The sequence below is a fragment of the Ananas comosus genome, linkage group 14 (assembly GCF_001540865.1).
Source record: "Ananas comosus cultivar F153 linkage group 14, ASM154086v1, whole genome shotgun sequence".
Lineage (NCBI taxonomy): Eukaryota > Viridiplantae > Streptophyta > Magnoliopsida > Poales > Bromeliaceae > Ananas > Ananas comosus.
The window spans coordinates 2,241,173-2,253,298 of NC_033634.1; the positions used below are offsets into that span (position 1 = coordinate 2,241,173).

At 36.0% G+C, this 12,126-nt stretch overlaps 2 protein-coding genes across 2 annotated transcripts; one reads left to right on the forward strand and one right to left on the reverse strand.

Annotated features, from left to right (window-relative positions):
• LOC109720174 (RNA polymerase I-specific transcription initiation factor RRN3-like) lies at positions 1,333-7,267 on the forward strand. Its single transcript, XM_020247086.1, has 15 exons — positions 1,333-1,549; positions 2,073-2,177; positions 2,266-2,337; positions 2,424-2,495; positions 2,584-2,820; positions 3,098-3,208; positions 3,292-3,405; positions 3,564-3,683; positions 4,319-4,387; positions 4,543-4,649; positions 4,789-4,872; positions 4,946-5,042; positions 5,666-5,785; positions 5,953-6,137; positions 6,506-7,267. Exons 1-15 carry the CDS (start codon positions 1,448-1,450, stop codon positions 6,804-6,806), a joined length of 1,896 nt encoding a protein of 631 aa, XP_020102675.1. The 5' UTR covers positions 1,333-1,447; the 3' UTR covers positions 6,807-7,267.
• On the reverse strand, positions 9,637-10,311 carry LOC109720177. Its single transcript, XM_020247091.1, has one exon. It carries the CDS (start codon positions 10,219-10,221, stop codon positions 9,829-9,831), a length of 393 nt encoding a protein of 130 aa, XP_020102680.1. The 5' UTR covers positions 10,222-10,311; the 3' UTR covers positions 9,637-9,828.

The following is a 12,126-nucleotide window of genomic DNA, read 5'->3' on the forward strand; positions in this document are numbered from 1 at the left end:
TCTCACTAAAGCCTCTAGCAGGTATCTAAAGTGCAAAAAGTATTAAGTGGGAGAATTGTGAGGAAATTGTTGGTCCTTTTCTATTAATAGTATTTCCTAAGGTTTCTTTTTTTTTAATCATATTGGTTTTTCATCTTAACATGGTACAGAGTTATTCTCAAACCCTTCAATTTCAAAAGCTTCTTTAGTCGATCTCTTTACCAATGTTTTTTTTTAAAAAATATCTCGGAGGAACCGCGAAAATATACCTACTTAATTCACTGAAAGTAAGATTTATATTGAAATAGAATCTCGAATGAGCTCTAATTTAGAGAGTGTGGTTTTTTTAAAAATTATAAATTTATTTTTAAATAAAAAAGGAAATGATTTTCATTCCATCCTTTTCCTATAATTTTTATTTTTTGAGTGAAAACAATTGAAAAATATAAAAAGAGATTTGTTGTCATGAACTCTCCATTTTTTTTTCTTTTGTAGAAAAACCACTTTTTCTGAAAACTACACGGTCAAAAAAGATTTTTCAAATAGAGAACATTGTTTTCTAAAATTTTTCTTTTTAATTCTAGAAAACCAAACAACCCTTTAGATAAAAATTACTTATCTTTCGTTGTTTATTTCTATAACTGTAGAGTTGAAGTTTTTCTAATTACATTATTTTTTTGGCAAGAGGTGAATGGTGCTCAAAAAATTGACTTCAATTCATTGTGGATTAAGGTTAATTACGATATTTTGACAAGTTAGAGTTACGACGGAAATCGAAATTACAGTTACAATGAACCAAACAACGAAAACATTTATTTACAGTTAAAATCACTTCACTTTTTTTCACTTTCGGTGAAATGAACAAACCCATAATGTATTACCACTTACATAAATAAAAATAATTATTTTCATCACACTTTTCTAGCCGTGCATAATATATTCTTTCTATAATTCTAAACAGAGGTAGCTGAAACTACGTATTAGTCTATAATTGATGATTAATAATTAATAATTTAAACTAAATACCACTACCATCGAATTTAAAATATTATCACAAAACTAATCATAAATATATAACATATCTAACAATTTAATATTTACCAACCCCCCAAAAAATGTAAGTTAAAAACTCGATAAACAAAGCGAATCAACATATACATAATTCGACTTTAAAAAAAGCCTTTAAACCACAACCGTTCATCCCTAGTCCCAACCACCCAGGAAACCCAATCAACGGTTCGAATACTGAAAAAAAATCCGATCGAACCGGGTCCGTTTTTTTTTTTCCGAATCGGCTCCGACCCGGAACCCACCGTATAAAAGCCAAAACCCTAGCCGCCGCTTCACCCTCCTGAGCACTTTCGCCCTCAGGAGCCCTCTCCTCTCTCGCCCGCTCCTTCGCCGCCGCTCTCGAATTAGGGCGCGGAGATCCCCCTTCCTCACGCGAAACCCTAGAAAAGAGAGAAGCATGGGAGCGGAGTTGATGAGCAACGACATGGCGGAGGACGGATACATCAGCGATTCCGAGGCCTTCGATTCGGTCGTTCAAGTGCTCGATGCGGTTCGGATGGTAAGGAACTCGTACACGATCGACTTGTTTGGATTTTTTCACTGGGTTGTATTAGGGCATGTTTGGATTGATCGCAGTTGATGTTAATTGCGGTAAAGTTTGGTTCTTTTGTCGAAATGATGTGATACGTAAGCAAATTATAATCATAGTTGTTGGAGTAACAAAATATTGTTATGCTTTTTGAGTATCTCTTAATGCTTTATCCACCGATTTATAGTTTTGATGGTGTAGTATTTCACTTTGATGTTGGATGCAGTTAAAAGAATAATCTTTGGACGGTATAGATACTCTGTTTCCTGTTTCTTATGTTTTATTCTAATTAAAATTCAGTTCATGAATCCTCCATCCACAAGTAACATAATCAGACGATATGGATAGCTACGATTTTAGTTTTTTTAACTAATTAGAAATAAGAGAAGCAATTTCATATTTTCATCTGCTTTTGTGGTTTTTTCGTTTATATCAATCAAGTTTTGCTGGTAAATATAACTAATTATACTTGGTATTTTGTTTTCGCCTCAAGGCTCCGAGTTTGGTGGCTCAGAGCGACAGAGATCAGTACGACACCTTGCTAAGTATCATTGACCCGGGCAAGAAAATGGATTCCGACAAGGAGGCTTTGCTCGTGGTGAGTTTTTGAATCCTAATACCTCCTCTCAAAACCAGTCCAAGATAATCTTTTTTGAATTTGATTTTATTTTTGTCTGAATTTCCAGACAGCACTAAAGGCACTTACAGGGGCTGTATCAAAAATCGACATCATCTTCCACGGATCACTTTTGAGCAATGTATGTCCTATCTGTGAATCAATATATATTTTCTCTTCCCTTCGTATTGGCTAGATTCTTAAAACTCCCTGTGATACGTTTTCTAGATATTTGCCATGCGCATTTGGAACTATGGGGTTGAAGCAAGGAATGCTTTATTGGAATTAATCACTTCCTTGGTATGCACCTTACTGATATAGCAATTTACTGTTGTCGGGCTGAATTAAGTCTTTCACCATCTGACGATCTTTCTCATAATAAAAACAGGCTGCTGTACCTGACAAATTTTTGGATGGTTGTTTGCACATGCTAGTTAGCAACTTCCTCCCACCTGAAAGGTTACTGGAATTTGAAAGCCATCCACGCTTCGTAGTAAAAAAGAAAGAAATTCATAAACAATTGCACATGGCTTTGCATTATATAACTGATTTGGTTCCTCTTGCTCCAATGAAGTTGAAGGAAGTAATTGATAGGAGTATGCCGAGGTGTAATGATGCTAAAGCTGTAAGTCATGTACTACAGAATTCTCATATTTCTTTCTTGTAAGTTTGTTAGTTTAAGATTATAGTTAGCTATGCTGTTAACTATATGACTCTTTCATAAGTCGACGAGTTCCTTTGTTTTTCTGTTTTTTTCCCCTACCATTGGTACATTTATGTCATTAAAAAGTGGCATAAATTTGGTAGTGTATTATTAATCATTGAAATTGACATTGAAGCCTTCCGTCTTTGTCGTTTTAGTAATTATACTAACTCATTATTTATCTATATCATTCCTGCAGAAAATTGTAGTATTTGTAGAGTGCATGTTAGGTGTACAAACTGACGACATTGGGGAGTTTCTGGGAAACCTATTGATGGCGAAGGTGGTGGATCTACTGACAGACCTAGATGTAAGTTGCCATGTTACTGCTCTCATGGAATATTTTTTTGCAGCGTGCTTACGATCTAACAAATTCTTCTCCAAGTGTTGCAGGTAAATATAACGTGGGAAGACATTCTACAGGAAGAACAGAACAAAGGCATATTTGACATGGAGCTGGAAGATTTAGAGGAAGATGTAGCTAAAGATGGGAAAGATGGAAGAAAGGTCAGCTTTGGATATGCAGAATTTGGCTTCTATACTATTCTCGTATTTATTATATTCTAGCTAATTATGTGAACTTTGAGTATACAGTAGAAGTTGCCTAGTTTCTTTAATCAGCTGTCTTTAGAGTATGTGCTGAGGTGCTTTACCTCTTTTTGCAGCCTCTCGAAGATAATAACAGAGCTTTTAAGGGTAATGCTTTTGCTGAAAAGCTGGATGGCCTGATGGTGGTTGTGTGTGAGCATCTCAAATCACGTGCAGATGATGGCCGTTTGTTTCAGGTCAGCTTCTACTGCTATATTTCGGGTTGTTCATAGGGCTCCTTTCCTATATTATGTCAAGTTGTATTTCTTGTGCTAGGGGAAAAAGGCATCCCTAGTATTCGACTTTTAGGTTTCTTTTTATCGAATCATTTTACTTTTGATTGCGCTAAAAACGCAGGAGTTTAATTTGCTGGAAGTGTCTCATATTTGCTATCATATACTTCATTTGTAATACCTTACTACATGTTTTAAGTTGTTTCAACATGTCTTTTCAAGGCTTTTAGAGAACATAGAACGACCAATGCTTTGTAGCATGTTCTGAACATCTTCTGAAGTAGCTAACAATGGTAACTTTTGGTTTTCTTTAGTTGTTGTTGTTGTCGTCAAATTGTGAGTTTTGTCTCATATTAGATAAGACCATATCTTTTTCTGTGCCATTTCATCTTCCAAATTTTGGTCCAACTTATCATGGATTCTGTCCCACTCAAAGCTTAAGCCTATACTTTATTTCATTCATAATTATTGGATTAGGATAGGTTTTCTGCTTGGCATATTATTGACCAACTGTAATTGATCCTGCTTGATTGGTGAAAGCAATTTACTGCACTTTTTGGTTGGTGTATCTTTCGATCTTATTTTAAAGTTTGTTGCAGGAATTTGGCATGCTTATGGACATCTTTAAGAGATCCGTACTAAAGCTTCACAAATCCAAGTTTGCTCAGGTTAAGACAGTGCAATTCATTTTCTGTTTACAGATCATAATGTGAATTATTGCATAACAAGTTTTAGTTTCCCTCTGCGAATAGTAAATCTATCGCAGAAATTTTAATGCTTTTTTTCTTCTTCTGACGCTTTGAGTGGCTTGCTACTCATGCAGTTTATCATGTTCTATGCTTGTTCATTGGATCCTGATGACTGTGGCGTGAAGTTTGCTGACATTCTTACTGATGTTTTTGTTGATAAATGTGAGGATCCAACTTCAAGGTATGCAAAAGCACACTTGTTATTATGTAATCTTTCTCGTTTAGTCCGATTCATGATGTATTTTTTTCTCTTATTTCTATTTTCTTACTTAGCTTTAAGGAAAGAATGTTTTTCTGATGTTATTTGGGACTAATTGCAGAATGAGCGCTGTTTCATATCTTGCAAGTTATCTAGCCCGGGCAAAATTTATTTCCCCTCCCGTCGTCATGAGAATACTCAAAAGGTGAGGTGAATTTTCCTTATCGCCTGCCTATGCACTTTATGTTTTCTATCACTTATTTAAAATCCTCATGCAGATTAGTGGACTGGTGTTTTGACTACTGCCGGTTTCAAAACGTCCAGGAGAAATTAATTAACCCCAAATTTCATCAAGTCTTCTACGCTGGTTGTCAGGTAAATATCTTATGACTAAAGATGTTGCATTTGAGAAATGGAGCACTATTACCATGATAGAAATTCAAGAAGTGACAGAGATCATGAGTTTCTATTTAACTTTCTCAGCATGTTGGGAGGTTATGATCTTTGAGATCATTCAATCATTCGCGTGCAGCTTGAGTAGCACTCTCTAATGTTGTGCTGCCTGGTTTCTTTGGATATATTAGTTTAATATGATTTTAGAAGGTCTAGTCCATCTATTTACCCTCACTTTCTGACTTTATTTAAATCTAGGTTGAAGTCTTGAATAGTGGATGCTTTCTTGATAATAGCAGTTCGTAAAATGGCATACTGTTAATTGCACTATGTTGGTGATGACAGTGGTTATTTGACCAATCTAGCACTTGAAGATAATGAGTTACCCTTGCAGTAATCTTTATTATCTGGGGTCTTGTTTAAGCACAGACTACATGCTTTTATATTTTGGAGGTGTAATACAACCATCTTATTATTTTTGACATGTCTTCCACCTGTTAGTTCTCAAAATATTTTAGTTTTTGGTGGAATCTCAGTGCTATTTTAATATATGTGCGCTAATGATAATGCATTTTCTCATTCTTCCCCCCTTTCCTCTACCGTAGGCAATGATGTACATCCTCTGTTTCCGCATGAGATCAATAATGGACTATCCCGACCTCAGATCTCTACTCTTCCACATGCCTCTGGGATTTGTCTTGTCTCACGCCTTGGATCCTCTCAAGGTGCTTTTTTTTGGGGCAAATTTCAACTTCCTGTTCAAAATATGCATTTCTATGATTGTAAAAACTGCTTAAATGGCATCATTCGCTTTGATGTGATAAGAATTGTGGTTCCTAGCGATGTTGATTTTCATCTGATTTCTTTTTCTTTTTTTTTTTTGGAGTTACAGGTCTGTTTACCTTCTATAGTCCAAGAGTTCCTTCGACAGGCGAAGGCTGCTCGATTATTCAATGCCTCCGTGCCCTCGATTTATGAAAACTCACTTGAGTCTGAATTGTCAAAGGCATTTGGAGGAACAGAGAGATTGGATATGTTCTTCCCCTTTGATCCATATCTATTAAAAGATTCTGACAGGTTGGTATACCTGAAACCTCAGAAGCACCCATTTAACTTTAAGCACACGGTTGTTCGCTAAAATTATTGCAAAATTTAATTTAGGTCACTGAACTTCAATTTGCTGTGTTGAGTGTACTAAATTTAAATCTGTTTCAATTGGGTCTTTTCTCTCCTCTCTTTCTGTTGTAAGTGAACTAGAAACCACACTGTAACACTGCTAATACCTGGGTTTTCAGCTTCCTTGGAACAAACCAAAACATTTCCATGTTTTCCAACATTGGACCATAATACCTGCATTATAAATTACTCATAACTCGGACACTATGTTGGCCTTATGAATGTTGTCCTGTGACTTGATTTTAGCAATGGAATTCCCATTTTTGTAGGTTCGTGCGGCCGAATTTTGAGTTCTGGTCCATGGTCAAGACGACATACAGCAACTGCAACAGTGAAGAAGATGACGAGGAATTCGACGACCTCGACGCCCCCGACTTTGCCGAAAACATCGGGAGCTATGAGGATAACAATATTGGATTCGAAAGCGAAGATGAAGATGATTTAGGATACTCGATGAACAAGATGTCGATAACTCCGAAGCCCGCCTTCCAGTTCCCAATGGCCACCGATTTCCAAATTCCCTCTCGAATGCCTGCCAGGATTAGACCCTCCGTTAGTCCGACATGGTAACTACCCGCCTACATTCTCATCTAATTTTTTATCCGTGAGACATTGGAGAGCCTTCAAATGCGAAGGATTTGGGGCAAATTTGGATAAACATTGTTGGAGATGGCGGCGGCAGTTGAACAATGGTGCAGTTGTGCCTATAAATCTCTTGCTTGAGTGTAAAGTAGAAAATGGCGGTGTGACGGTCGGAACATCTCGGGGGCGGAGTGTACACGAGCAAATTACGACATCTTTTGTTTTTCTTGTAGAATACAAACATTTGGTGTGAAATTTTTGGTGTATACGAGGATTCTGTTGTTTCTTGTAGTAGGGGTTATTTGCGACTTTGAGAGCGCGTTATAAAGTATGCAATCCAACTCTTCCTTTTTATTTCTGTTTTGTTAGAATATTTTGTTAGTCAAAATGTGACTGCGGTTGAAAGCCTGAAGCTAAAACGAGAACAAATAAAGCCTTAGATCTATCTATGAGTTTAAGCCTTACCGTGATATTTGCATCGTAATCTGATGTATTTTAAGTTGAGCAGCTTCTAATCGAACACATGAACGCAGCTAAAATTGTCTCATGTGCTTGCCACTACATGTATATCTAGGTTGGAAACTTGGAATTAAACTTATAAATCTTAGGGGTTTTTTTTGTATTTAGTCCCTCTAAAAAAATCTTTTATAAATGATCCTAATAAATTTATATTTGTTAGTATAGTCCTCTCCTTGTCACGCGAGCGTGGTGTTTGTATTTTTAAGTTAAACACGATGAATAAATTACTGTTGTTAAATACGATGAATAAATTACTATGTTCATATCCATACTTTCTCATTTTTTACTTCCGGACGAAAAAAATAAAAAGGGTGATTAAATTTCCGTATTTAAACATGATGATTGAATTACCGTGTTCAACTTAAAAATGCCATGTAAGTGCTCACGTGACAAGAAACAAGCTATTTACAAATTCAAATTTATTATGACTATTTATAAATTCTTTTTTCCAAGAGGGCTAAATATAAAAAAAAAAAAAATCCTAAGTTTTAGGATGGCTATAAAATTGCAAAGCAAATTGTTATCATTGCAAATGTGACCGTTAACTTTTACCGGTCGTCACCGTTGTCCCCATAGTTATAATATTTAGAGAAGAACGAAAATAATATATATATATATATNAACTAGGCTGGAATATTATTAATAGCATTAATGACTTGGTGTTATTAAGTTTTCTATTCTTAGATTAAAAGATGTGCGGTTAGAATGATGTGGGTCCTCTAGGATTGAGTGGGTGGTTGGTTGAATAGTATAATCGAACAGATGAAAATAAAAAGGATAAATTTAACGGCAGAAAATTTGATAGCACCAAATGCTTCGTGCTATCGATAGTATCCCAGCCAGACTCTCTCTCTCTCTCTCTCTCTATATATATTCCTATATATAGGGGCAATTGCCTATATACCTCTAAAATGTTCTCGGTTTTCTTATTTACCCTTCTTAGAAGGTTAATATTGAAAATACCTTTTTTATATTCCAAGTTCTTTCTAATATACTTCTGGAGTTAAATTCCGTTATTAAGGTGTTAACAGTTACCGTTATCTCTGAAAAATTACCAATTAACCCGAGTTAGTTTAATAGGGGATAACTGTGGGGATATAACTACAGGAGTATTTTGAAATAATGGTGGAACATATGAGAGGTATTTTAGAAAAAAAAAAAAAAGAAGTAAGGGTACGTAGATGGGATATTTTCAAACGCATGAGGGGTATATATATAGTTTGGAAATATAAAATAAAAAATTAAATTATTTTTAAAAATAAATTTAATTTCGTGAACTAGGGCCTTAACATAAGATAAGATCAGATCACCATTCATTCATTCATTCGTTCATTCCGCGGTACATCTGAAATGCGCGTCAACGCGCCGCCGCCTCTTTTATTATGCCCGCAGCGAGCGCGGGAAACGTCTGCATCCGAAAAGCGCTTCCGACGCGACTTTCGAAGCAGGCACCAGCTGGCAGCCGCCGCGGCGGCTGCTTGAAAGTTGAAAGGCGGAGAATCAAAACGCGCGAGAGCACTCCGGAACCCTCCAATTGCGAACAAGAATAACGACCACCTCTCGATCAACAAAATACGCTCGCGGGAAACGCTTTGCATTAGTCCGACCAATATAAAAAAAAAGAAAGAAAAAGGAAACGCGTTTCCCTCTCACTGTGAGAATATATATTTTAGGCGGAGTTACCTATGATCTTTATCTAAATCACAATTAATATTTTATTTTTAAGAGTAAATCTCAATTTGCTCGACTGTAATTTAATTAGCTCACTCTCTTTTTTTTTTTTTACTTTGTCATATATTTTGTAAAAAATTATCCTTAACTACTCTAAAATTTTTATTATTTTACTTTAAAAAATTATTTTTAAATAAGATGCAAAGTAAAGTTTTTTTTGATGATAACCGCGGAATAATTAAATATATTTTTTTAAATCATAGAATGACAAAGTGAAAAAATAATCTAAACCACGTGGAGGAGAACAAATTGAAGTTTTTCCATAATTAAATAAAACAATAATTACCAATTACGCGGTTAATTTACATAATAGTTAGAGTAATTAACCTTTTTTCTCATTAACCCTGCACGCTAGAAAAATTTTAATCATATTACATACTTCACATCTAATTAATTAGAAAATTTATTTATTTTAGTAATAATAATTTTATCGGCATTTTAAGTTAACAGAAATGTTGATTCGCATATCTCATGGTTAATTATATTATAGTAATGAAAATTTCTAATTCAAACGACCAATACGATTCAAATAAAAAAGATATAACGGAAAAAGAAAAATATATCGATCTATAATCCGAAAAAATCTGTTTTAAATTAAATAAACAACAATTACAAGCATCAAAAGGCCCAAAAACAATCCCATCAAATCAAACCCTTCAGAGTCCTATAATTGTTTCTAATATATGAATATATGTATGTATATACACGTAGAAAAGAATCGATCGAAGAATCACGCGAAGACCAAATCGTAAACCCTAACTCAAGATCGCGACGTCTCCATCGCCGCATGCGGCGGCGCCGGCGAGGCCGGGAGGCGGGAGGAGAAGTTCCGGTACCTAAAACCCTCGCCGGCGGGGTCGGCGGCGTCGTCCTCGGCGCCCTCGTCGAAGTTGCGGGCGTAGCTCAGCGGGTCGTACCCGAAGTCGCCGGCGAAGCGGCGGCGCCGCCGCATCCGCGCCACGAGGTCGGGGATCTCCTGCGCGCGGGCGCGGATCCACGTCGACGACGATCGGAGGAGCGACGGCGCCCCATCTCCGCCGTACTCGTCGTCGGCGTCTCCGCCGGCGCCGAAGCAGCAGGAGAAGCAGACGGAGCTGCGGAGCTTCTGCTTCAGCGACGGGGGAGACGAGCCGTAGCGGCGGTCGAACTCCATTGGCGACTCTCTCCACTAGGGTTTTTGCGTTTGGGGGATCGGGAATTAGGGTTAGGGTTAGGGTCGAAGATCCGAGGAAGAGAACGGGGAAATGGGAGAGGGATTACAATTTACAATTCAGTTTGTAGTATTTATATGGGCGTGTTAAAATGACGGATAAGGACAACGCGGTTCAAATGGGAAGAGCCCGAAAAGCAACGGGCCTAAGTAACGCGGCAATGAAGCTGCAAGGGTAGTTTCGTCATTTCGAAGAAAAAGTTTTTGTAGAAAATATTGTATGAACCTTCCTCTATAGACCGCAGAGAGTTCTAAAAAGCCAAAAATCTAGAGGCTTTATAATCTTAATAATATCGCTCGATATGATTTATAATATCTAAATAAATATTCAAACTATAAAAATTTATATCTTTAATTAATACATGATGTATTCGTGAAAACGATGGTATAATAAAATAGAATTTCCCGCAAATCTCTCATGATTCTACTGCCATGGGACAAAAGTTATTAATTATATTTCATTTGTTACAAGTTATCTGCTAATATCTAGCACAAGATATATACGATTTATAATAATAATTATAATTATTATTTTTAGTTCGTATTTATTCAATGGTGGAGGTTGGATTTAGAAAAGCTTCACGTCCAACACATGATGAAAACGAAAGGCAAAAGAGATCACCAAAAAAGGGTACTAATTAGTGCATGGTCCTACTTTAGAAGCTTATCGCCAATATGGTTGGAAATTAATGGATTATATATATATATATATATATATATATATATATATATTATAAGATATTGCTAAGCAAAAAAAAAAAAAAAAAATTCTAGGCTGTATCCCGAGTTACACCCAATTCAAGCTCATAAAAAGTTCAGCAATTTATGGATCTTTTGTAGAAATATTAGTCTTGCAATCTATTATGAAAACTCTGAAAAGATTCCGTAGGTAGCCATAGATTTAGATTCTCAATAATATATATTTTTTGAAATAATCTGAAGTTATGTTTCGTTTTGTTTTCTCGGTTTTTTTTTTTTTCGGCGTTGAGATCATGAGGTCCTAAACTTTCGTGTACACTTTGGGAGTCTCTGTATTGATGCTGTTAGGATTTGGTTAGATTTATAGTTGATTCCTATTTGAATTAGGATTAATATTTAAATTTGTTGGAAATAAATTAAGATTTAAATATTAATTAGAGTATAAATTTAATTAGATTAGGATTAATATTTAAATCTATTAGAGGTTAATTAAGATAAATTTAAATATTAATTAAAGTCAAAATTCTAAATATATTAGGATTGAGAATTGAGCATTATATATAATGCATTAGAGGCTATCGAGGGGTTAGTATGGCTGAAGCATTGGGTGTGCCGTACCACATAGAGAGAGAGGCCTTGGTTGCCGTACTAGAGAGAGAAAATTAGTGAGTTGAGTGCACCTAGTGCATAGGTGCACGAGAAGCATTGTCTTCTTGTGGGTTTATAGAAGATGAGAGAAAGATAGAAGAAATTCAGAAAGAGGGCTCGGATTATAATTACTGTTGCAAAAGAGGAGTCAGGTGTAATTTTTTCTTATTTAATGAATCTTATTTTATCTGTATATTTTTCTCTTTTATGATTGTAGCAGTTTTTACTGATAAAACGTGTTTATGGTAAAAATCTGATTCGACGCTTCCATTGAGGAATCCCAAGAATCGATACCGGACCCACAGCAGTCGGTACCCCGGGTTGCGGATTCACAAGATCCGGTATTCAGATGCTTATTAGTTTAAAATGTTGGAAATGCTGAGATATGGATAAGCTCAAGCTTAGGGCCAAACTTTGGACATAGCAATCCTCTCTTTGTTTAACAACGCCCATAGTAATGGTCGAAAGAAAATGAAACGCCCATAGTAATGGTCGAAAGAA

Coding starts and splice junctions, on each gene's coding strand:
- LOC109720174 (XM_020247086.1), top strand. CDS start 1,448: ATGGGAGCGGAGTTGATGAGCAACGACATGGCGGAGGACGGATACATC. Junction 3,684..4,318: donor ATGATGGCCGTTTGTTTCAG/GTCAGCTTCTAC, acceptor AGTTTGTTGCAG/GAATTTGGCATGCTTATGGA. Junction 5,786..5,952: donor ACGCCTTGGATCCTCTCAAG/GTGCTTTTTTTT, acceptor TTGGAGTTACAG/GTCTGTTTACCTTCTATAGT.
- LOC109720177 (XM_020247091.1), bottom strand. CDS start 10,221: ATGGAGTTCGACCGCCGCTACGGCTCGTCTCCCCCGTCGCTGAAGCAG.